General features: G+C 50.3%; 4 protein-coding genes across 8 annotated transcripts in view; 1 reads left to right on the top strand and 3 right to left on the bottom strand.

Moving 5' to 3' along the window:
- Positions 1–103: 103 nt before the first annotated feature.
- On the bottom strand, positions 104–13998 carry shc2 (SHC (Src homology 2 domain containing) transforming protein 2). Of its 4 annotated transcripts, none has more exons than XM_084693080.1 (13): positions 13741–13998; positions 10960–11220; positions 7360–7430; positions 5227–5287; positions 4947–5066; positions 4711–4764; positions 4495–4546; positions 4251–4377; positions 3589–3766; positions 3093–3186; positions 2653–2814; positions 2174–2532; positions 104–2016 (listed from the first exon to the last, which is right to left on the bottom strand). In XM_084693080.1, exons 2-13 carry the CDS (start codon positions 11101–11103, stop codon positions 1888–1890), a joined length of 1551 nt encoding a protein of 516 aa, XP_084549206.1. In that variant the 5' UTR covers positions 11104–11220; positions 13741–13998; the 3' UTR covers positions 104–1887. The 4 variants fall into 4 exon arrangements, with proteins under 4 accessions (XP_084549206.1, XP_084549208.1, XP_084549207.1 ...); XM_084693082.1 differs by having other exon boundaries at positions 13745–13998; XM_084693081.1 differs by lacking the exon at positions 13741–13998 and adding an exon at positions 12505–12895.
- A 703-nt stretch (positions 13999–14701) lies between these two features.
- Positions 14702–16384, top strand: cks2 (CDC28 protein kinase regulatory subunit 2). The gene is made up of 3 exons (XM_084693074.1): positions 14702–14948; positions 15458–15585; positions 15835–16384. Exons 1-3 carry the CDS (start codon positions 14890–14892, stop codon positions 15876–15878), a joined length of 231 nt encoding a protein of 76 aa, XP_084549200.1. The 5' UTR covers positions 14702–14889; the 3' UTR covers positions 15879–16384.
- cimap1d (CIMAP1 family member D) lies at positions 16313–18512 on the bottom strand. 2 transcript variants are annotated; one of them, XM_084693072.1, is made up of 4 exons: positions 18231–18512; positions 17514–17624; positions 17157–17270; positions 16313–17065 (listed from the first exon to the last, which is right to left on the bottom strand). In XM_084693072.1, exons 1-4 carry the CDS (start codon positions 18277–18279, stop codon positions 16578–16580), a joined length of 762 nt encoding a protein of 253 aa, XP_084549198.1. In that variant the 5' UTR covers positions 18280–18512; the 3' UTR covers positions 16313–16577. The 2 variants fall into 2 exon arrangements, with proteins under 2 accessions (XP_084549198.1, XP_084549199.1); XM_084693073.1 differs by having other exon boundaries at positions 16317–17065; positions 17514–17904; positions 18231–18291.
- Positions 18513–19638: 1126 nt separating this feature from the next.
- The window catches only part of cpamd8 (C3 and PZP like alpha-2-macroglobulin domain containing 8), a 29102-nt gene continuing 26261 nt past the window's right edge, over positions 19639–22479 (bottom strand). The window contains exons 41-43 of the mRNA XM_084693039.1: positions 22186–22260; positions 20623–20811; positions 19639–20511 (exon numbers count right to left, since the gene is read on the bottom strand). Coding sequence (XP_084549165.1) covers positions 20663–20811; positions 22186–22260 — 224 coding nt within the window. The 3' untranslated portion in view covers positions 19639–20511; positions 20623–20662. The remainder of the gene's footprint in view (positions 20512–20622; positions 20812–22185; positions 22261–22479) is intronic.

The raw sequence follows: 22479 nt of genomic DNA, 5'->3' as shown, positions 1-22479 counted from the left end.
ATCAATGATTGCTCTTGAGTGACACGGTATCTGGTGCTTGGTTGTTCTACATATTGACGTGCTGTAGCGCAGGACCTGTGAAGTCAAGCACAACACTGGAACATCGGTTTGAATTTTATTGACAAAATGCATTACAGAAGACGAGATACAAGAAAAGACCTGAGAAAGCAAAGTGGAAGATCTGGGAAGCTTAAATCAGGGTGACAGAGACGCCTGCCTAAATAGGACAGCAAAGACCTGTTATACATCACTGATGGCACCACTCAATTCCAAACGGCTCCGAAATCATTTATTTGACAACTGATATTGTGGTAAGCAAAGTGAAATAGGTCAGTCTTTCAGAATGATGTGGGATTTAAACAACGTTCAAACCCTTAACAACTCCTACAAACCAGCAGCATAAAACGGAATTCACGATAGCAGGTTGGGATTTTACCTCCATTTGATGTTGTTCGTTGATTTGCTTTGTTAAAGTAAGGTTTGGCATTATGGAAAACGACAGCGCACCCTACACACACTGTACCGAACACAAAACAATCCTCTTTCCTGTGGGTCATGTGTAATCTGAGCAGTCATCTTTGAAAAGACAAAACACGTGATATATTAAGGCACTGAACTTTGACGGGCTCTCGGTATATGGATAAAATATGGTTTACATCTAGTCACAACCAGACCAGATCGATATCAACACATTCAACAGGGGGAAAGAACCAAGCTTTTTATTCCCTTCGTTCTCTCTCTGTGTCTCTGTCTCTCTCTCTTTCTCTCTCGTGTGATGACACACAACACGTGAGGACTACAGGTGGGCAACCCCCCGTTACAAACCGGTCGCTGGTGAAACAACGACGGACGCTCATCCTCGACATCACCTCAGGGTTGCGTCGTGCTCGTCGTCTTTGCTTCGGGGCGTGGAGAGCTGTCAATCAAACCGTTGTCCGACATCTCCTATAGGCAAAGGGCGGGATCGTGCAGCTGGGACTGTGTGGCACCGCGAGGCTAATCGGTTAGCGGTTAGCTAACAGCGATCACCCTGATTGGTGCGACGCGGACGGCTACGACGATCCGAGCAAAGAGATACAAACTGTCCTTCACCTTCATCATCATTCAGATTGAGAGTGGCGTCTCCCTGTCAATGGTGGCCGTTTATTTTCGAGTTAGACTGAAAGGTTCCGGGGGGGGGGGGGAGGGGACACATGAAGCTTGGCCGATGTGTTTTCAAACGTATTATGACGGTACAGTCTGTTCTCTCTAAGAATTGTTCGTACAGGACCAGGAGCCACGGGAATAGGATATGCTCGTCAGTAGCTGTGGATGAAACCAAGGAGAAGCTTCTAACCATCTCTCATCCTGCGCTTTGTGCATCATCTCACGCTTCTGGGACAAATGAGCGTAACGCAGCTGTGATGAAGGCTGGTGATGTCCTTGACCCTTTGAGAACTCAGGATTTCCAGCCCCGGGATTGGTCAGACTGGGCTCAGTGGGCTGGACTTCCTGTCTGAGGTGTTGCGGGTTAGCTTAGTTAATGACTGTAAGCTGACGGCTGAGGCGGGGAGTGAAGACCGTGAACACTGTGGCTAAGCTGCGGGAGGTAGCCCTCTCTCTCCAGGCAGACGGGGGTCTCCGCTGTCCAGCTTCCCCCAGAGAAAGCTCCGGTTCTGGGGGTATGGCGACGTGGAGGCCCCCTCCTCTCTGGAGCTCGCACAGAAACGTGGGCGACCTTCTCTAGATCCTGACCGAGGGAGCAGAAATGAACAACAAAATGGACGTTTTCGACGCTAGACAGCAAGCCGTTTTTTCCCCGCGGCGCCAGGCCTCTGTCGCTCACCACACCCACCAGTTCGGGCAGGGTCCGGCAGGGTCAGGGAGGGAGGGTGGGGTTGGTGGGGGTCACTGTTTCCGCCGGACCACCTGTTTCAGGTGGAGCTCACTCTCGGCCGCCACGATGGGCAGCTCGTTCTTCAGGTGGTAGGCGATCAGGTGGCTGATGCTGTCGAACAGCATGTCCTTGGTGCGAACCTAAGGGACAACAGGCAGAAGGGGGGGGGGGGGATTTGAACCTCAGACCTTTTGCGCGGTACTCAAATGCCCTATCGAGATCTTTTTCGAGAATTTTCCCCCGATTTGGATAGCGAAGGGACGAGCGACGGGAAATGCAAGGAGGGTTGCTGCTCACCACTCCCTCTGGGTCCACCAGCAGCAGGTGCTTGGGCAGGCCGCAGTGCATGCCGGTCAGCACGTACTGGCCCGGGTTGGTGGCGCTATCCCGCACCAGGAAGTCCCCGTCTCGGACCAGCAGCTTCTCGGCGTCGCGGCGGCTCATGCGGCCGTGGTACCAGGCTTCCCCGCGCAGCTGCTCCTCGGTGGGGGCGACAGGGGCGCGGCGCCGCGGGGGGCTGGGCCACTGGTCCTCCAGCACCATCACACCGCCCATGGAAACAGCCCCGGAAGCAGGCCCGGGCCCGGGCCCGGGCCCGGCAGAAGCCGCTCCGCTCCCCCCAGCTTCGTGCAGCTTCAGAGCATCCTCAAACGGCCCTGCCGCTCACACAGCAAAAACGCACCTCGCGTCACACACACGCTCCAGACAAGACATGTCGCGATGTCGACACACGTACGCACGCTTTCGAGCGGTCGTGGAGGGTTAAGGAGACTCACTCATGTCGAAGATGTCCTTCTTGGGGCTCTCGGGGACCCGGGCCCCCCCGGCCCCCTGCTCCAGGGCCTCCAGGGTCTGGGTGTTCACGTACAGGTGCTCCTCGTAGTCCCGGCTCCCTGAGGGGTGGCCGTCCGCACAGAGGTAGCCATCTGACGTCAAACCTGTCGAGCCAATTCACATGTGATCAGTGCATGCTGGGGTGTATGAACAGAAACATGTCTCAAATTAAGGAAATTCTACAAAAGAGCAAATGATGACCGATTGACTCGTGTTTGATTTCCCCCTGGCACCATAACACCCTATTTTACAGCTTGTCGCACACACGCAAACATGAAATCTACGAGATTGAGATTGATATGACCCCCTGGCAATTTCCAACATCGTGACTTGCAGAACAAAAATGACCCGCAGTTCCATCTCTGGCCACACGGTGTCTCACCTGAGCCTCCGTTATGGTCCGTGTCCCAGTGCAACTCGTAGCACAGTTGACCTGAGGGATAGGACGCCGTGTCTCTACGAGCAGGGGAGCCAATCTGAAAACAGACACCACACAAGAACAGCCATAAACAACCGTTGCCAAAGATAATGAACTTGCGCTTGTTTGAGACCTCTATGCCCCCCCTCCCCCCCCACACTGTAAATCCGGCCTCTTGTAATACGATTTCGACGTTCGAGGCCTCGGCTGCAGAGAAGATGCTGGATTTCTCTCACCCATTAAGCAACACAAGAGGGGCCTGTTTTCAATCTCCGAGCATATCTATATCTGGCAATTATACAGCAGGTCCATCTAGTCGACAGTTATTGGGCTGCCTGTCGCGTTCCCAGAGCCTTCCTGCGTGTAAACAATACGAGGCAGGGACGGGCCAGGGCCGTCAGTCATCCGTCTCGGGACAAACATCAAAGGGAGCCGGGGCCGGATGAGGCCGGAGGTTCACCTGTGCTGCCTTGCTCTGCGGCTGGCTGTGGACGTGGCCCAGCGCGCCCTGGCAGGGCCTCAGCCTCGAGTCCACCACCCCCCCGACAGGGGGCGCCTTCCCGGGGATGCTGTTGTAGTAGTCGTGCTCGGAGGAGTCCTCGTCGTCGCCCCAGGCCGACTCGTCCGTCCTGATGGATCTGAGGACACGGGGGGCGACACACGGTTAAGACGGATCCGGGAGGGGGGGGGGGAGAGAGAGAGAGAGAGAGAGAGAGAGAGAGAGAGAGAGAGAGAGAGAGAGAAGATCTGGTGACACACCTCCGCATCCGACACGAACGGACAGAAATGAGATATGAAAGCCGAGGGGCCCCTGGGAAGCTATTGTCGGAGATTTATGCGAAACCAGAGCGGAACAGGTCATCTCTGGAGACTTCCCGTCTCCACGCCGACAGGGAGGCAGGCGCTCAGATGACACCCTGCTTTAAATGGACCTTCTAATTGTTGTGACCAAAGGAGGGAGGAGGGGTATCACAAGCCTGAGAAGATAGCCTGGTGTGTCACATGACTATCACATGACCACTAGTTTCATACCGAGGTGAATCCTTGTGGAAAATGTCATTATATCCGACCCTGGTCCTTGCTGTGTGTGTGTGTGTGTGTGTGTGTTTGTCGTTGTCTTACCTCTCCATAGTAGGGATGGCTTTAGGTGGGCTGTGGAGGTACTGCTTGAACTGCAGCTCAAAGGCCTGTCCGATGGTGCTGATTACATTCTGGGCCAGGCCGTCACCGCACTCCAGGATATGACATGCTGAGGGGGGAAAACACACGAGTCACTTCCTGGTTAGGTCAAACATAATAAGTCAAAAATAAAAAGGGACATTTAACGTCACTTTATCAACAAGAAACATAACCAGAAAGGAAATACCTCTCTGATTGACTGGGTCTTTTGCCACATACGCTACATAATCAGGTGTGTCCTGCAACAAAGGGACAAACGTAATAAAGACAGATTCATCAGAACCTAACTCAGAGATCCTGGAAATACAGTCAAGCTAGATATGTGCTGCCTGGCAGTCGGTCCATTCCCCCAAACGAAGGAGGAGGAAGGACAGAAGGGAATCTGAGGAGGAGATGAACTCACTGTGTCTCCCCCCGAAGCAAAGGAGATGGACTGCATAGGATGGTGTGCGATCACCTGGGAGAGGACGAGAGAGAGAGAGATGGGGGAAGAGAGAAAGGGAGAGGCGTCCATTCAGGTGCATCTAGCGAGCACGGCAAACGTTGAGCGTTGAGTGCGCCTGCTGGTGGCCAGTGTGAGAGCGTGTGTGTGTGTGAGAGCGTGTGTGTGTGTGAGAGCGCGCGTGTGTGTGTGTTCACCTGTCGCGTGGTGGGGATGAGGAGACTCAGACCCTCGATGGAGATCTTGACGGCGATGCTCATGCCAGCGAAGCGCAAGTTGCTCTTTCCCATGATGGAGTTCAGGGCCTTGTTCACCGTCTGCAGAGGAGAGACATGAGAGGACCCGTGTTTTCGTCAGCACACGTCCACAACGTGCTCAGCGAAGCACCTAAAGACCCGGCATTCTGTAGGGGCGAATACTGTACATCGTCTGCCCATTACAACTGCTCATGGTACCTTGAAAGAGGTTTTTTATTACCTTCTTCCTCCAAGCTCCCTTGACCCCGGGAACGGCTTCACACAGTCTGTTAATGGCGTCCCTAGGAGAGACAATGGTGCATCATCATCATCATCATCAGCCACCGTCATCGTCTTCGTCATGGTAAAACATTTTGCAAGCTGATCAATAGCAGCTCTGTGCGACTACCTCGGGCTTAGGTCAAAGGTCAAGTCAGTGAACCATCTCGGGGCAAAGGTCACGGCAAGTCCAACCAGCAAAGGGTGAGTCCCTAAGGGTGGGAGAATCCTGGAAGCCAGGTGGTTTGGTGGAGCACAAGGATTTCTGGAAGTCTGAGACCCACAATTAGGGATTTCCCATGGTGCACAGCCTCGTCAATCTGTCTGAATGGACCTTGTTTGAGTTTCTTTCAGTTCAAAGTATCAATCCTCAAACAACAGAGGGTTGGAACGTTCTGGTAGCCAGGGGTGATTGCACTCTTTGGAGTTTATGTGACGTGTCAGTAATCACATTCAATTGTTGGGTTGTACCGCTAGGGGGCAAAGCATATAAATGACAGCACTTACAACCAGAATGAATTAGGAACCTGCTTAAATAAACGACTAGTGGAAACTAGCTGTTTAAGATTCAAGCTGTCGCAGTCTGGTGGCTGTAAGGAGTTTATATGGGAATAGGACGAATATAGCTTTGTGATAAGAGAATTTCCCTGTAGATAAGACATAACAGGTTCAAATCCCCCCCCGCCCCCCCTCCCTGTTTGTTGCTTTGGAAAAGGCGCCTGCAAAATGAACACTTTGTTATTGTTATGATGTTATCGTGTCCCTGCCTGGGCCAGAAGACAGGCAGGGTGCAGTGGGTCTGCCTGGGCCAGAAGACAGGCAGGGTGCAGTGGGTCTGCCTGGGCTTGTGGACAGGCAGGATAACAGGAGGTGGGGCCAGAGGACCCTGCCCCTATCGAATGACTCGTAAATATTTAAAAAGCAGGGACAGTCTCGCTGTCATCGCAGAGATTTTAGTTTGTTTTTTCAAACAGCTCTGCGCGTGACTGGCTGTCTGACAACAGCGCTGGCGCGGTCCCGGAAGGACAGCGTCTCAGGACGGCTGGTTTGGCGTTTGAGTCTGTGGTCAGTAGCACAGGGACCAGGGTGGAGTCGCAAGGTTCATTTTCGTTGTACTCACAGATGTTGAGTTCATGCCTGTGTAACAATCTTTGGGTTGACAGCCAGTGACAAAGCACTGAACACACTGAGCAAACTCATTCAAATTGAATCTAATATAAGACTTCTGAATTGGTCGCAGTTCAGACTAAACTGATCTTGATCATCCACGTAAGCAGATTAATCTCCATAATTGGTCATCACAACAGATTTGTTTACAAATGTGGGCCTGAATTGGAAAACAAATGACTTCCCATAAACTCAAGAGTACAGTCGACTACTATGTCTAAATCCTCTCTCCACACAGACACGTAAACAAGGTGCTGTCTCTAATTTGGTTGGTGACGGGTACCTCCTCTGACCCCCACGGACCTTGTCCTTGTTTGGTGGGGGTGGGGTGAGGGGGGGGCAGGGGAGAGTGTGAGGACCGGGGGGGGGGGGCATGGGGGGTGTACTCGTGAGGACTGCTGCAGCTTTCCACAGTCATTAGCGAACATCATCAATAATGGATCTCCATCACTCCATCTCTGCCTCGCTCCATGTGCACTTAAGCCCTGAGTCGGGGGGGGGTTGGATTTCATCCTATCGATCATGGAAGAGGGAGAGAGACAGAGAGAGAGCGAGAGAGAGAGAGAGAGAGACACACACAGAGAAAGAGATAGAGAGAGATAGAGAGAGGAAGGGAGATAGATGGAGAGAGAGAGAGAGAGAGAGAGAGAGAGAGAGACAGAGAGACAGAGAGAGAGAGAGACAGAGAGAGAGAGAGAGAGAGAGAGAGAGAGAGAGAGAGAGAGAGAGAGAGAGAGAGAGAGAGAGAGAGAGAGAGGGAGGGACTACGAGGTAAGCCCAACCTCCATTTTCAACGACATAGAAACACAGTCACAACCAAACTAACCCTGACATCCATCTGGCTATGTAGAAAAACTGCTCGCCTTTGCAAAAATATAAGCCCAGCCCTGCCTAGCCCAGTCCAGCCCAGTCCAGCCCCCCAGCTTACCTTGTCACCTGGGTCCGGGTGTTGAAATCCAGGGAACGCATAGACTTCAGTACCTCGATGCAGCCCATGTACTGCAATGACACAAACATGACCCACCATGACTCACAGCTTTGACAGATTCCTAAAAATGCATTGATTTATCAGAGGATCCATGTCCCCACATGAATCCAATCAGAGCGTAATATGCAGGAGTGCTGTAGGTCAGGCGTGGGGTCAACCCTGATGCAGGACATCCTGGGCTCACTTCACATGCAGGATCGGACACTGTGCAGCGGTTGGGTTAGGGTTGTTGGTGGTCGATTGAATGTATTTTCTTTTGAGGTTTTGCACAAACCATTCACATACACATCAAACTTCCTTTTTGGTTTTCCAACTGGTAGCTAAAACTATCTAGCCATTACTAACTAGCTAGCCTCGTGCCAATGTCCTCTGAGTCTAGTTCTTACAGGGCCAGATAAGCCCTCCTCGGTAACATGGCCGTCTTGTGATTACTTATTCAAATGCACGACAGGCTAATAGTGCTGGACGTGTCCCTTTAGACTGAGCCCTGGTGGTTTGCAGACTGTGAGAGTGGCAGGGTAATGGCTAGGTTGAGGTGGTAATGGCCCTCGGAGTTGATTAGTGGCACTAAGAGCTCCGAGGCAAGAGGGAGGTGTGTGTTTGTGCGCTTGTTTTGTACGCGTGGGTGTGTTTGTTTGCGTGAGCGTGGTTGTTCATGCGTGTTTGGGTGTGTGGGGGGTTATTTCGCATCTGCGGGTGCGCATTGGCAGGTGGGTGTTCTGTGCGCACATCTCGCTGTGTGTGCGTGTGCATGTGTGTGTGTGCATGTGTGTGCATGTGCGTGCGTGTGTGTGCATGTGTGTGCATGTGTGTGCGTGTGTGTGCATGTGTGTGCATGTGTGTGCGTGTGTGTGCATGTGTGTGCGTGTGTGTGCATGTGTGTGCGTGTGTGTGTGTGGGGGTTGGGCCGTTTCTGCTGAAGTGCAGATACCGTCCACCCAAGAACATATTTGTATTCCTCTACTGATAGCAGTGTTCCTCTTCCTCAAGGAAAACAAGCCCGATATCAGCCGCATGCGAGCAAGTCATCCTCTCTAAACGACGTCCGAGGCCGACTCCACCATACTATCCTGCTGTATTATCCTAATTTGACTTAAAACAAACCAGGATGTACTGATAGATGGCTCGTCGGCGAGACTTCCTGTGGCTGTCTGGAGCGAAAGCAGACCATGACTCTCCCAGCTAACTAGTCTGCCTGAGAGCTACACAGACATCCTAACCAGATTAGGAAACGGGGGGGGATCAATCATTGGTCTTTTCCTCCTCTCTCTTTCCCTCTCTCCCTCTGTCTTTTCAATGCTTTCATTGTCACCCTCCCTCTCCTTCACGACGCACTGCAACCATACCCTCCGCCCCCCCCCCCCATCTGTCCTCTCTCTCCCTCTATCTCTCTCTCTATCACTCCCTCTAACTCTTCTTCCTTCTGCCCTCCCTCCCTCTCCCCTCCCTCTATCTCTCCCTCGATCTCAGTTGTTACGAGTCTATTCCTGAAACTAGGCAAGCAGAATTTCCAAGAAACTTTCTTCAGATATGCAGAAAATGTGCCTCAGAAAGGGGTCATTTCTCTCTTATTACGTTGCCTCGAAGGAAGTGGATTCGAGTGAAGGATATCTTATCGTGTTAGCCAATCTAGCTGCTCTCTCATTGGCACACGGAACATCCTGTACGACTCAAGAGTTTATTATCTAATGTCAGCTTGGTCAGGCCAGATGCAGAACCAGGGATAGCGGGAAGGATGGAGGGAGAGATGGAGGGAGAGATGGAGGGAGGGATGGAGGGAGGGATGGAGGGAGGGATGGAGGCCCAGCCTGCCTGGGTTCATGTTCCTCTGACTGGTTAGGCACAATGGCTGGCTGACTGCTTCGGTAGGATGGTTGACTGACTGCTTCACCATGACTATCTGACTGATTCAGCAGCTGCAGGGGATTGCTTTCCCAGCATGCAGTGCGGTGCCCTGTCAGAGCGGCACGTGCAGGCCAACCGCGGCTGCTGGCAGGGGCTGTTCAGAGGGGCTGCGTGGGCAGACAGGAAGTGGCAGGAAGGAAGTGAAACACAGTGTTTGCTGAGGCTGCCTGTCTCTGTTGGCCTGCGCTAGGGGAGGCTACGTGACGAGGAGGCTAACTGCCATTCTGATGTCTGTCAATGTTTTTCTGCTGGGCTGGGAGACAAAACCACACAGCAGTCTGCATGTGAGCGTTTACCCCAAAGACGACACCAGGCTCAAAACATTGTTGTTTTGTTTGTCTGCTTGGCCGGGGAAGGCAGAAAGCCTCCGGTCTACGGTTCGAGGTGGGGGTGTGTGAGAGCGGAGGGACGCTGGTGGATGGCGGGGGAAGCCTCCCTGCAGGTCACGGCCGTCCAGGCGGCTAATGCGGCCCTCTTCCTCTTCCATCACATGACGACTGTGATTAAAATGTAATTGAATAATGAAGGGTGCCTGTGTAACGTGGTTAGAAAGCGTGCTGGGGCCCGGGCGCTGCTAATCGAGAGCCACGTCGCTTCGTTGAGGTCGAGGCTGTGTGTGTGTGTGTGTGTGTGTGTGGAGGGCGGGTGGGGGGTGGGACTGGAGGAGATCGCTGAGGGGAGATCATTGACATTGACGTCACACGGTCTGCCTGGGATGGTAACCCTTGGTGAGCCTGAGGCATTTCTCCGAAGGAGAAAGTGTCACCACTACTGATGTGGCACGTGGGGGACATTGTAGGCCGACGCTACTGTGCGGCACAAAAAGGATGTACCCATATTTTGTCGGTTTCTTATGTATCTTCGGGAAATAAACACATTTACAATCATCTACGGTGCATTTGTCATTGGAAGGGTGTTGCGGGGGACGGTGTCATTATAAAGACGGCTTACGTTCATGCAAATGTTCATAGGCGAAATGAAACCGTATTGATTAAGCATTATCAAATCCAAATAAACGATCGGACTCGCGAGGAAAGCCACTCCCACGCGCATGTTTACGCACCCCAACGCGACAAAAAGCCATGCACAACACAGCCCTCATTCCATTATTCATCGCCATTAATAGCGGTCAGCTGACCATTCATTTATTCACCACTCATTGACTCCAATTTCTTTTGTCCCCGACGCTGGATTATACAGCGCCCCTGACGACTAATCATTTGATTATTTACCTCCACACTGTGGAGCAGAGAGGCTGGCACACACAGCGTGGCAGGCAGCCCCACAGTCCACATCCCTTCGGATTAAATGATGTATTCCTAAAGCTTGGCCCCGCCATATTAGCTGCATAGCACACCGCCTGCTATTCCAGCACTCGCTTGTACCTCTGAGAAGCGGTTTAAACGGTCAACTGCCTCCGGCCAGTTTACAAGGAACACCAATTCCCTAATGAACTGGAATGAGGCCAGCCAGAGGTAGAATGACCTACTATTTAAAGTGAATGAATTACTGAAAACTGGAAAACAAACAGGGGCAATGGAGGCACAAGGGCCATGCAGACAGGCAGAGACACAGAGACATTCACTGAGAACATACAGAGAGACATACAGAGACGCTAGGTGCCTCCACACTCACCCTGACAATATAGGAGGCTCCCGTTCCCGTGATCTTCTTGTCTGGGTGCAGCCAGCCCTGGGAGGGCTTGTGCATGAAGCTGCCCTTCTGATTGAAGTCCTCTCCTCCCAGCCACATCCCCTCCACCCTGGTCCTGCGGCTCATCCCTGACCTGGAGCCGGGGATGCTGGGACCTCCGGGGCTCCCTCCCGCCTCTGCGGCCCCCAAACCGTGGCCTCCTGGGCTGCTGGAGACGGCCGCTGCTCTGAGGCGACCGATGGCCTGTAGGGAACAGGGGGTGACACACACAGGGTCACAGGAGTTCAGCACTGCAGCCAGGCTGGCTACGGGACCGCTGACCGAGGCCCCGCCGGACCCGTGGGAGGAGGCATGGGAGGGGGCCGCCGCCGCCTTGCCAGAGTCCTTGCTGGAGGAGGAGCTGGAGCTGGAGTTGGAGGGGCTCCGGCTGAGCAGGGCGTTGGAGAACTTCCACTGGGGCATCCTGGGGATGAGCATGCAGAAGGTGGTGGTCCTCTCCTGCTCCCCGTCCAGGCAGGGGGAGTCGGCCAGGGCCGGGGCTGCGGAGGAGGGGGGCCGGGGGGAAGGCTCCAGGGGCGGTAGGGGAGGCAGCGGCAGGCTGGGGGGGGCGGAGGAGGGGATGACCGGGCTGGCCACCACTTTGCCGCTCATGGCTAAGCTCTGCATCAGGTCGTCGGAGGAGGTCACAGAGTCGTTGCGGAAGCGGCCATACTTTGGCTTAAGTAGCATGCCCGGCGAGGCCTACCGAAGCAGGGGCCGTGAGGACGGGGGGGGGGGGGGGGTCCACTGACAGAGGATGAGGGGAAACGGGATGGGGTAGGGAGGGAGGGTGTGATGGAAGAAAAGGACGGGAAAATCTGCCGATCCTTCCGGAAAGAGCCGTGTCCCTGTCTGGGGTGTGGGGGAGGGAGGTTGTCCTGTCCGGTCTTCTCCCAGTCACACGCGGTCTCTCCTCACAGCGCTCGCGGCTCCCTGTGTTCTGAGCTGGCCCTCAGTCTGCTGCTCTGCACAGCTTTCTCGCGCACTCCACCCCCCCCCCCCCCATGCTCGCTCTCTCTCTCTCCCTCTCTCTCTGGGTGATGTCATCGTGTTATTGCTCGTCTATTAGCCCTGCCCTGCCCAGCTGCTCTCAGGCAGCATTAGCTAAAGCACGTCGGCCTCGTTCGTCCTCCCTCTGCACACACACCCACATACAAGACACAGGGAGAGTTCCACGGCAGAGCTGCACTCAACACCACGACGACGACGACACGGCCACAGCGCCATGGAGACGACAGCCACTGCTTCGCCGCACGTTAAGACACTACGACCTACAAGGGAGGAGGAATTCCAACTCCAACGTTTTAAAAGACAAATACAAACGCAGCATTCTTTCCCCCTCCCCTCTTTCTTGTACTGAATTGAGCTGTGAATAACGTGAACCTCAAAACAGGGGAAGGAAACAAAGATATGAACCGGGTGTTATAATTACGGGCTGATCTGATTACAAAGTAAGAGCAGAATGATTTTGAAATAAATGTACATTACCTTCTCCCGTCTCAGCTTTGTAATCTATAGGTTAGATTGTTAGCGTGGAGTGAAACCAATGGAAGGTGCCACATCCTTTTCATGACACCAGTGGAAACCTTTCATCTGTTTATTAACTCATCAGAGGCCTCTTGCGACATGAGCCATGCATGCTCTACTGCCAGTGATATAGCCAATCTTAGTACTGCCTCAACGATGCAAAAAAAACAGGAAATACTGTTTTTAGACCTGCTCTGAAGCTTCATGATATTGTCATCGGACAGAGCAAATACAGAGGGGTGTGTGTGTGTTGTGTGTGTGCGTGTTTTGTGTTGTTTGTGACCGTAGACTTAATTTGAAACAACACAAAAAAAAGTAACTAGTACCCAGTGACCGACCACTAATGATGCTGCACCACAGACAAGAAAACAAAGATTCAAACCCACTCCATCGGTCTGAGTCCTCCCCCTCTCAAGTCTTCCACTACCCTCCCACTGCAACCCCACCCCCCCCTCCCCCTCCCTCTCTCCCCATTAAACCCCCCCAGCCCCCTTGCTTCAAACCCCCACTCCCCAGAGAGCTGTACAGGCCATCATCGAGAGAAGCCAGGCATTTTCCCCCTCCACAGTTCAACCTCTTACTCTCTGACTGCCGAAGAGAAGCGGAAAATGGGTTAAGCAGGGATTTGATAGGTCCACCTTTCGGGGAAGCAGACCCAGGATTCACGTTGTTACACTGTATGCCCTTCGTCGCAGGAGATAATCAAAACACAAGGTCGGGCCTGACAAAAGGAAGACGTATAGCATGCAGGATCCTAGCAGACTGATATCTGCTGTGATATAGGGTTAGAGAGAAAAGAAGATTTGTGAGCCCATAAACGTTTTTTGACTCCAGTCCTCTGAAGACACAGGTCATACGACGTGTGTTTTATGACTGCACTGCAGATGGATGAATTCATGGGATCACTTGGCAGAGTGATAAACACACCCTAATAACATCTCTTTTCTGCCATCAAAAAGGCTTTTGAGAAATGCCCAAGACATGTCACGCTTCTTTTTTTTAAAAAGGTCAGCGATTGAAACTGTCGAGGCTGAGAAAGGCTGATGCGACAGTAAAATGCCTGTGCGTGACAAGAAACTTTGCTTGTGCCAGATAGACAGTTTGTGCAAACAGATCCTGACTACAGATAGAAAATATGACATTTTCATGCTGTGGCTCAATATGCAGTGCAGCTAATAAAAGTGTGCCAGAACTCACCTACACATCAAAGGTGTTGATATCTGAGTTTGGTTCCACAGTTTCAGGAGATTGACAGAATGAACCCAAGTTTCAACATAGTGACATTTAGCTATTAAGTCTCTGTTACCACTAACCTGTACGCCTCTTAGGCAAGTCACACACAAACACACACACACACACCACCTCCTCCTCCCCCTTCAAACAACCAATCACATCCTTAACTTGTTCAAAGGAGTATTAGAAAGCTATCAAAGGTAAAATAACCCTCTGGTAGGGTCACTCTGCCCTGTAGCCTAGCCCACTAATATAACTAAATTAAAGAAAGATAAATGTCTTCAAAACTTTAAAACAATGTATAATTGTCTACATCATCTATATATCAGTACATGAGATATAACAATACAATATTATCGTGTGGTTTACTAAGGCATTAACACGCATACAGTATGTATTCAAAATTAAAATACTACATTTTGACTTTTTATCAATCTAGGCATTTTGATTAAACATATCTTTACACAAAACACAGCACTTTAGTATTCACCTGCTCAAAGCACATGAGCAGTAAAATATCACCAGTAAGCTAGTAGGACGAGGCTTAAGAAAAAGCGAAAAGTTGCATATCTGCGCTCGAACGTGACAGGAACCAATGTGGTTAGACCTCAATGTGATCGAAAATTTGACATTTGGCAAATGTGCATAGCTAACTCAAACAATTCAAAGGCATACGTTGATAGGACGCAACAAATAAGTCATTAAAAGATCAGTCAGTTGGTGGGTCCCTGGATTGTTCTGGTAAACAAGTAGATTGCATGTATTTAGATTGCATTGTGAGAGAATGGAATTATCTATCAAGTCCTCTACCTCAACCCAGTTGAAGATTTACAAACAAACATTTGTTTGTAACACGATAAGACTCTGAGCGCCGCGCACGTCAGCACGTGAGAGCCAGGGACGTCAATTCCTGTGTGCGCGCGCGGCTTCACCAATCCGTGCAAAGCGAGGGACCGTTGAGTTTGAAATGTGCAGCACTGCCACCGCCAGATGACGACTAGCGCCCATTCCCGTTCAAACTGAACACCGACAGCTGTTTGATATCCATTAGCTAACGTTTAAAACAGAACTAGAGGGATACAACTCAGCAAGCTGTGTTATATTCTGTTAAACATGTCAAAAAAACAAATCTACTATTCTGACAAGTACACGGATGAAGAGTTCGAGTACAGGTTGGTTTATGTTTGACGTTGAGCAATGTGCCAGCACTGCAGTGCACTGACATATCTTGCAGTGTTTGTTAGCTAGATACTAGCTTAGCTAGACTACCAATAAGCAGTACAGTCGCTTGGTTAACCAAACTAAACACGTATACAGAAGATAGTATCTAGCTAGGCGGCCTGACTAACGTTGTTTGTAGCTCTACAGATACAGTAACTTAGCGATAAAACAGTTGGAGCTATTACATAATACTAGACTAGCTACAGAAGAGCTACTGTACTGTTGCCAGCCACTTTAGTTAGCTAGCTAATACAATTAATAAATAATGCATTACTGTATCTAGTAAGATATAATGCTTGTTATCCTTATTTATTAGTTAGTCCTTGAACTGCTACAGGACACTGCTAAGCTTTGAACTGTCAATGTCACATTTGAATGACTTCAGGTAACTAATCATGTCATGAACAACGCTAGTTGGCTAGTTATCCAGCTATGGTCTGAGATGTTTGTTCTGTTTCAGGCACGTTATGCTTCCAAAGCAGTTGTCAAAACTGGTGCCCTCGTCCCATTTGATGACAGAGGAGGAGTGGAGGGGGCTGGGGGTTCAGCAGAGCCAAGGATGGATCCATTACATGATCCACAAGCCAGGTGAGAAACCGCCGGCTGAGATGTCACGTTCAGTAAATATGACATCATGGGCCACACAGGTGGAAATGTCCTTTTGGCAGGCGTGGCAGGTTACACATGCAACATCGAAATACTCATCGCTTGACATCTTATCTAGCGAATGTTGATGTGAAAAGATTTCACCCAAAGCTATCTGGATTTTGAAAACCGATTCAAATTGTACTCGATCGCATGAAGACTAGTGACATTTCTTTGTGCTTCTTTCCCCAGAACCTCACATACTGCTCTTCAGAAGACCCCTTCCTAAAGACTGAGATGGAACAGTCGAGGAAAACCGCCTTTGTTGATTTGTATACTGTAGTCTTTGTTGACAATACACAATGTGCATCTCTCCACGTGTGTCGGTGTTTAGTATAGATCCCTTAATTGCAGTTTTTCCGAAAAACTCCTTCCCTTAAATTGTGGAGGTGATTTAAGATGGAGGCAGCCAAGGAGAGCTCAGGACAGGAAATACTGCCCCATTTAATAGGTGGCGAGCAGTTCTGCTGTGATTGGTTTGATTAAGTCTTGCAACAGTATGAAGATGGGATTTCTCGTGGGAGATTTGACCTCGTCTGGATAACATGTGTTTCTTTGATGTTAAGTTACTTGTCAAGATTAGCTTTATTTGCAACCCATGGACCAATGGAGTTATGTTTTATGGAGCATATGATCCAGTCGAAAAGAGATGTTCAGTATTTTACTTTTTTATTTACTGTGTGAATATTTATATATTCTTACAGAACATACATTTTGATAAATGTGTAAAGTTTTTGTTGATTCTTAGACAGTACTGTTATTTCTGAACAGTACAAATAAAACGTATTGCTCTACATACTGTTTACATTCTAATTCTACGTTTATTCATTCCTTAAGACCTCTGCATCGATTGAATCACATTTGCTCACGTCTATTGAATATCAAAGTGGAATTCCATTCAACCGCAGGTCAGACTTCTATGAAGATGTGTCTGCTTAGTCAGCTGCATTGACCACCAGCGGAGTGACAAACTCAGAGTGTCTCATCCCCAGGGAGAAGGCTGGCGCCCGGGGCTTGTGAACGACCACCTTCTCTGGGTTGTGTGTTCCGGGCCCTGGTTTCACCGTGGCGTCCGCGGGGAAGCCGTGGCGACCGAGCATGGAGAACGCCGGCTGTCGGGGGAGGTAGACGCTGGGATCCGTGCTGTTGTACCTCCCGGGACCGGGGGTCTTTGACAAGTCCTCCGAGGGACCCCCAGACTTACACCGCCCCGAGATGGTGTAGCTGGCGCTGGCTTGCTTGGTCGGGACCTGGGGCCCCATCAGGGCGGGGAGAGAGTATTTGTTAGGGGCCGGCACAGGGTCCACGGTGCGATAACGCGTGCGGCATCCCATGGTGTAAGATGGAGGTCTGCGCTGACTGTTACACGGAGGAGCGTTCTCAGGGCTGTAGGCGCCTGGGCCGGGAGTCTGGAACACTCTCTCTGGGGGGGGAAGAAAATGGGTTTGTGTGTCAGGCTGCTGATGAGCTCAGTCTTCCAAGCTTCCGCTACGCTGCGGGTGGCGTGAACTTACTTGGTCCCCTCACTCTGCCTAACATGGAGTATGCAGGGTTGCCGTCCCTTCCGAAGCGAGTCATTTTGGCGTCTATGTAATACTGCGGCCCAGGACTGGAGTCGACACTGTACACTGTCAAAGCAAAAGAGGAAGCGCTTAAAAAAAATGCATACAACATTGTCGGACTATATATGATCCTGATTTTGAGATTTGTCTCCCTCCAAAGGATATCATTTGATATAACAAAATCATGTAGATACAGGTAGGGATACTAGGTACTGCAGCCTTCTACAGTATCATCATTTCACGAAGGATTACACCTTGGTGATGACTGTCTTGTGAGGATTCGAGGAGTTCTGACTCTCCTGAACTTACGGTTATTGCTCATCCTGGTGTGGAAGGAGTAAGCAGGGCTTGTTGGCTTGGTAAAGTCATGACCAATGAAGCCAATGGTTGGTGGCAGTGCATATCGGCCAGGCCCGGGTCCTGTGGAGACGATATGCTAAATACCTCGCAGACAGGTGTTCACACCCACATGAAATGCACTAAAGAGAAGATTTAGTCCATACAAATACTTTGATGAATTTAGGTGTGTGGTACAGCCAGTGTAGTGATGAGGGAGCTGAAAAATGTAAAGCTTATAACTGTCTTTCACTTTTGTCTCTGGAGAAATGAAAAATGTTCATGTAGCTGCAGTAGATCTGCCCAGCTGGATTGGCCGGATGTTCCTGACAGCTGGCGCCGCCACGGCAACAGAAAAAAACGGCTATGGGGAATTCACCAAGTCACCAAGGCATTGGGGAATGACATGACATCAACATTCAGATACTCAGTTGTCAATGCATACACACTGCCACTTGTGGGTCAGGAGTTTTTACACTAAATAACTCAAGCCCTGAGAAAAGGATCATGTCCTATCAGTCAGTGCTTCCTTTTTGCAGTGAACATTGTTAACAGCTACTGTAATGGCCACTAAATGAGAATGATGAATTATCACTGAATAACTGAATAAGGAGCAGTTTTTTCTCTCTGCACACAATCTTGAGAAATGTTTAAAACAGTAGTTTCCTTTGCAAGACTTAATCTCCTCACCTTTCTCTTTTCCAGCAATGATGGGGCGCTTTTTTTCCACTTCCCCCATGGTCAAGGAGGTTGTGAACTTGAATCCCTGGACCTACTTAAAAAAATCCACAAGCATTCACTTCGCAGCACGCATTGGAAATGTGAACCAGACCAGAACAGCAACACAAGCAATCTACACTTCACAGAAAGGTGTCAATCTAAACACGACTATCAAGATCAAGCCACATTTTCCAGCACAATTTCACTAATAAAAAGGAATTGGATGAAATCACAGAGTAGCAACTACGGTATAGATGACTACACAGGCTGTAAACTAATGTTGGCCGACAGGTCCTTTAACTCCTTAGGTAGTTAAGCTCATCTCCGTATTAGAGATAGAGAGTCTTCAGCCCTAAATCTGGAAACCATCCTAGTTTCTGTCTCTGATGATTAGGTACCTCGACTAGATCCCTGCGTTGGTATTTTGAGCTCGATCACCCCCAAAATGTGTAACCTTTCACCTGTCGGTTCACCTCAACCAGATCTCCCGCTTGCCTTTTCGGAAGAGCTCCCCTGCCAAAGATGTTCCTTGATGTGCTGCTGTGACAATGTCACCCCTCCGATTCACTCTCATGTAACGCTATCTCCTCACAGCAATCCATGAAACCAAGATCCCCCTCTCTACCCCCTTTCTCTTTTCACTCTCTCTGTTCATCGCTGTGTGGCGACACAATATCACTCTTCAACCATGCAGGCTGTTGCCAGGGAGACAATCCTGGATATACGGTTCCAGGAGACAGACCTCCCACATGGTTTCCTGAGCTTGGCTAATACCTCCTCTGTCCCTTAATGGGTTCCTAAACTACTCCATCAAACCGAATAAACTCCCATCAAACCAGCTACTTTGTATTTCAGTGTTGTGGTACACAGTTGCGTGGGCCGTATGGCGTGAGGTACGACAACATGAGACCCATTCAACAACCTTCTTAGCCAAAGTATTTTGGACCAGCTAGTCCAACTAAAACATGCAGTGCATGTTTCCAAAGGATATGGAGCACTGACAAGTGCCCTGACTAGAAAACAAACATTAAACATTAACCGGCTCTAACTCTCTGCTGGCCGCTGCTTAAGTAACCTGAGTCTGTCGTTAACAGGGACAAACACACACACGAACATACACACAAACACACACACGCGCCAGCCCACCACACAGAGTCTTGCCCGGGGGTCAAGGAGTCAGCCTCTGCAAACAGGCAAACAGCAAACAGGAAATGACCTCCAGGGTAAACTACTGTCAAGGCAGTGGACAAACAGGGGGGCTATATGTATGTTTGGGACACGCACACACATACACACAGTAGGAAATACAGTAAACTTCTGCTCAACAAAATACTTTTTGCTGTAGACAGAAGCATACCACAGACAACAGAGACAATGATAGTATACACAGTTTATTCTTGTATTTTTCAAAAGCTCTGTAAAGGATGGGGGGGATTGGCTACATCAAATTTGGTACATTTACAGGAATTCCAAACTTTATTCTTACTTAAGGGAGAATCGCTTCATGGGTAAACGTATTACAAAAACAAAATAGCTTATGTACTGCACAATCAAATCCCTGTATGCTCAGTAAAGTTACAGCTGTATAATATTATCCCTGTGTTATATGTAGATGATTGTAGCTTGGTAGTGTGGAATGAAAAAGTATTTGAGCTTATCTGTCTCAAGGAAAAACTAATAGTAATCGGTCTTTTTCTTTCCAGCATCTTAACACTATAATAAACGTACAGAAATATATTGTTTCTTTCTCCGATTAGATAAATGTGCTCCATATATCTTGTCATATTTGACATGCTATAAGACAGTGAGTGGGTGTAAGGGGGCAAAGGTCAATGACAAATAAAAAGGCAAATAAAAAAACAAATACGCTAGCTAAAAATAAATACCACAGATACAAAAAAAACAAAAACGTATTAACTCAGTTGTAATTACAAACATAAATACTTGACTATTAAAAGTAGATTAAAGACACTACACAGGGTAACAAAGAAGCTATGTTTTTAAGGACTGGGATGATATAGACCGATGATATGAAAGGTGAAGAAAGAGGGCTGGAGGTAACAAAACCCTCCTACACACTCACACACACACCACACTCACGTACACACGTACACACACGTACACACACACTCCCACCATAGCTTCCTTTTGGCCTGGACACTCTCCTCTTCTTCCTCGGCTCACTCTAACATATTCACAAACAATGTACAATTTGTAGCGGCGGCATGGAGCTGGGCGAGGGGAGGGCTTTCTGTGGACAAGGACAGACGACAGGACACATGGTTAGGATCTCGGGGAACACGTGTCATTCGATGTGCCGTGTACTGATCTCAGCCCGAGCGGGAGTTTCGGCGGACCGTACCATCTCTCAGGGGTGTCTATCGTCCGGCGAGGGCAGCTGGCTATCTGCCGGCCACCCCCTGCTCTCCTGCCTCCTCCCCCGCTGGCAGCTCAAAATGGTCTTCTCCGTCCACGGCGAAGGGCTCGGCGTCTGCGTCGTACTCGTAGGAGTAGTAGGACATCTCGGCCATGGAGCCCGGCTCCTCCTCACCTGGAACCCAGAGGGGGGCAGGAGAGGGGGAGGGAGAGGGCATGGGGGAGGAGAGGGGAAGGGGGAGGGGGAGAGGGCATGGGGGAGGAGAGGGGAAGGGGGAGGGGGAGAGGGAGAGGGGGAGGGGGGAGGAGAGGGAGTGGAAGAGGGCATGGGGGAGGAGAGGGGAAGGGGGAGGGGGAGAGGGGGAGGGGGAGAGGGGGAGGAGACGGGGTGGAAGAGGGCATGGGGGAGGAGAGGGGAAGGGGGAGGGGGAGAGGGGGAGGGGGAGGGGGAGAGGGGGAGGAGAGGGGGTGGAAGAGGGCATGGGGGAGGAGAGGGGAAGGGGGAGGGGGAGAGGGGGAGGAGAGGGGAAGGGGGAGGGGGAGAGGGGGAGGAGAGGGGAAGGGGGAGGGGGAGAGGGAGAGGGGGAGGAGAGGGGAAGGGGGAGGAGAGGGGGTGGGAGAGGGCATGGGGGAGGAGAGGGGAAGGGGGAGGGGGAGAGGGAGAGGAGAGGGGAAGGGGGAGGGGGAGGAAGAGGGCAAGGGGGGAAGAGGGCAAAGGGGGAGTGGGAGAGGGGGAGGAAGAGGGCAATGGGGGAGGGAGAAGGGGTGGGAGAGGGCAAGGGGGGGGGGAGGGGTGGAAGAGGGGAAAGGGGAGGAGAGGGGGGTTAAAATGGGGGAGGAGAGGAGGAGAGCAAGGATAGAGAGAGATCGAAAGAGAGGGGAAGTTCCACCTTCCTTATACAGATGTTTCCAGGCAAAAATGTGTCATTTATTACGTGCACAATTCGAAAATAAGTATTTATTAACACACATCGTGCAATGCTCCTGGGTGGAACAGATCCATTGGTTATACCCAGTGGCCAGTAGAGGTCACTGTGTGATTATAAAACATCCCCCTTTCCAAACATGTTTACCTTGTCCACAAATGAAATACTTATGTTTCTAACTCAGTGTTAATCTAACATGCCCTCACTAGGAAGGAACATGCCTAAGACCTACATTTCTTCTGCCCTTTGGAAAAACTGACAACTTGTTGGCACAGGACATCTAATTTAACACTGTCTTTATGTTTCTAAAAGGATCATTCTGAAATGTCAAAGTGGTTTGGATTACAGTGACAGAGTTTGTGCAATGTCCATTTACTGGAACCACCTAGCTTTATACATGCCAACTGGAGAGTGTGAAACGACATCTTCTAATGGTATTCCGGCACACCTCTTTGAACCTGAGAGACCTTTGACTGAGAGGAACTCTGGCAAGAATACTGACAGCTGCAGGAGAGGAGCGTGTCAGCACAGGCAGAACCATATCAAACACACACACACACACACACGCACACACACACCAGCAGTCTGCATGACTGAAGTCTTGGTGCATCTGTGTAGAGTACCTGTGTGGATGGAGATGGGAACGGCTTCTGCTTGCTCGTCTGTCACCGGCTCCCTGTCCTTCACCACAGATTCCACTGCACACACACACACACACACACACACACACACAGTCATTAACAAAGAGAGTAAAGACTGGAATTTTCTTTCACTGTAAATATTGAATTGAACCTTCACATAAGTCCCCCTAGATATTTCCATCTCTGTCATCTATTAATAATCTAAAGTGTTATAGCCAACTGGGCCGGGCAGTCCCATCCTCCCAGAGGGGCTTGGGAGTCTGATGGCTGAGCGGT

Source organism: Hypomesus nipponensis, chromosome 26 (assembly GCF_054491055.1).
Source record: "Hypomesus nipponensis isolate SF chromosome 26, ASM5449105v1, whole genome shotgun sequence".
In the NCBI taxonomy this organism is placed as follows: Eukaryota; Metazoa; Chordata; class Actinopteri; order Osmeriformes; family Osmeridae; genus Hypomesus; species Hypomesus nipponensis.
Note: the sequence above shows the minus strand (reverse complement) of the source record. Positions and strands in the feature narration are given on the sequence as shown.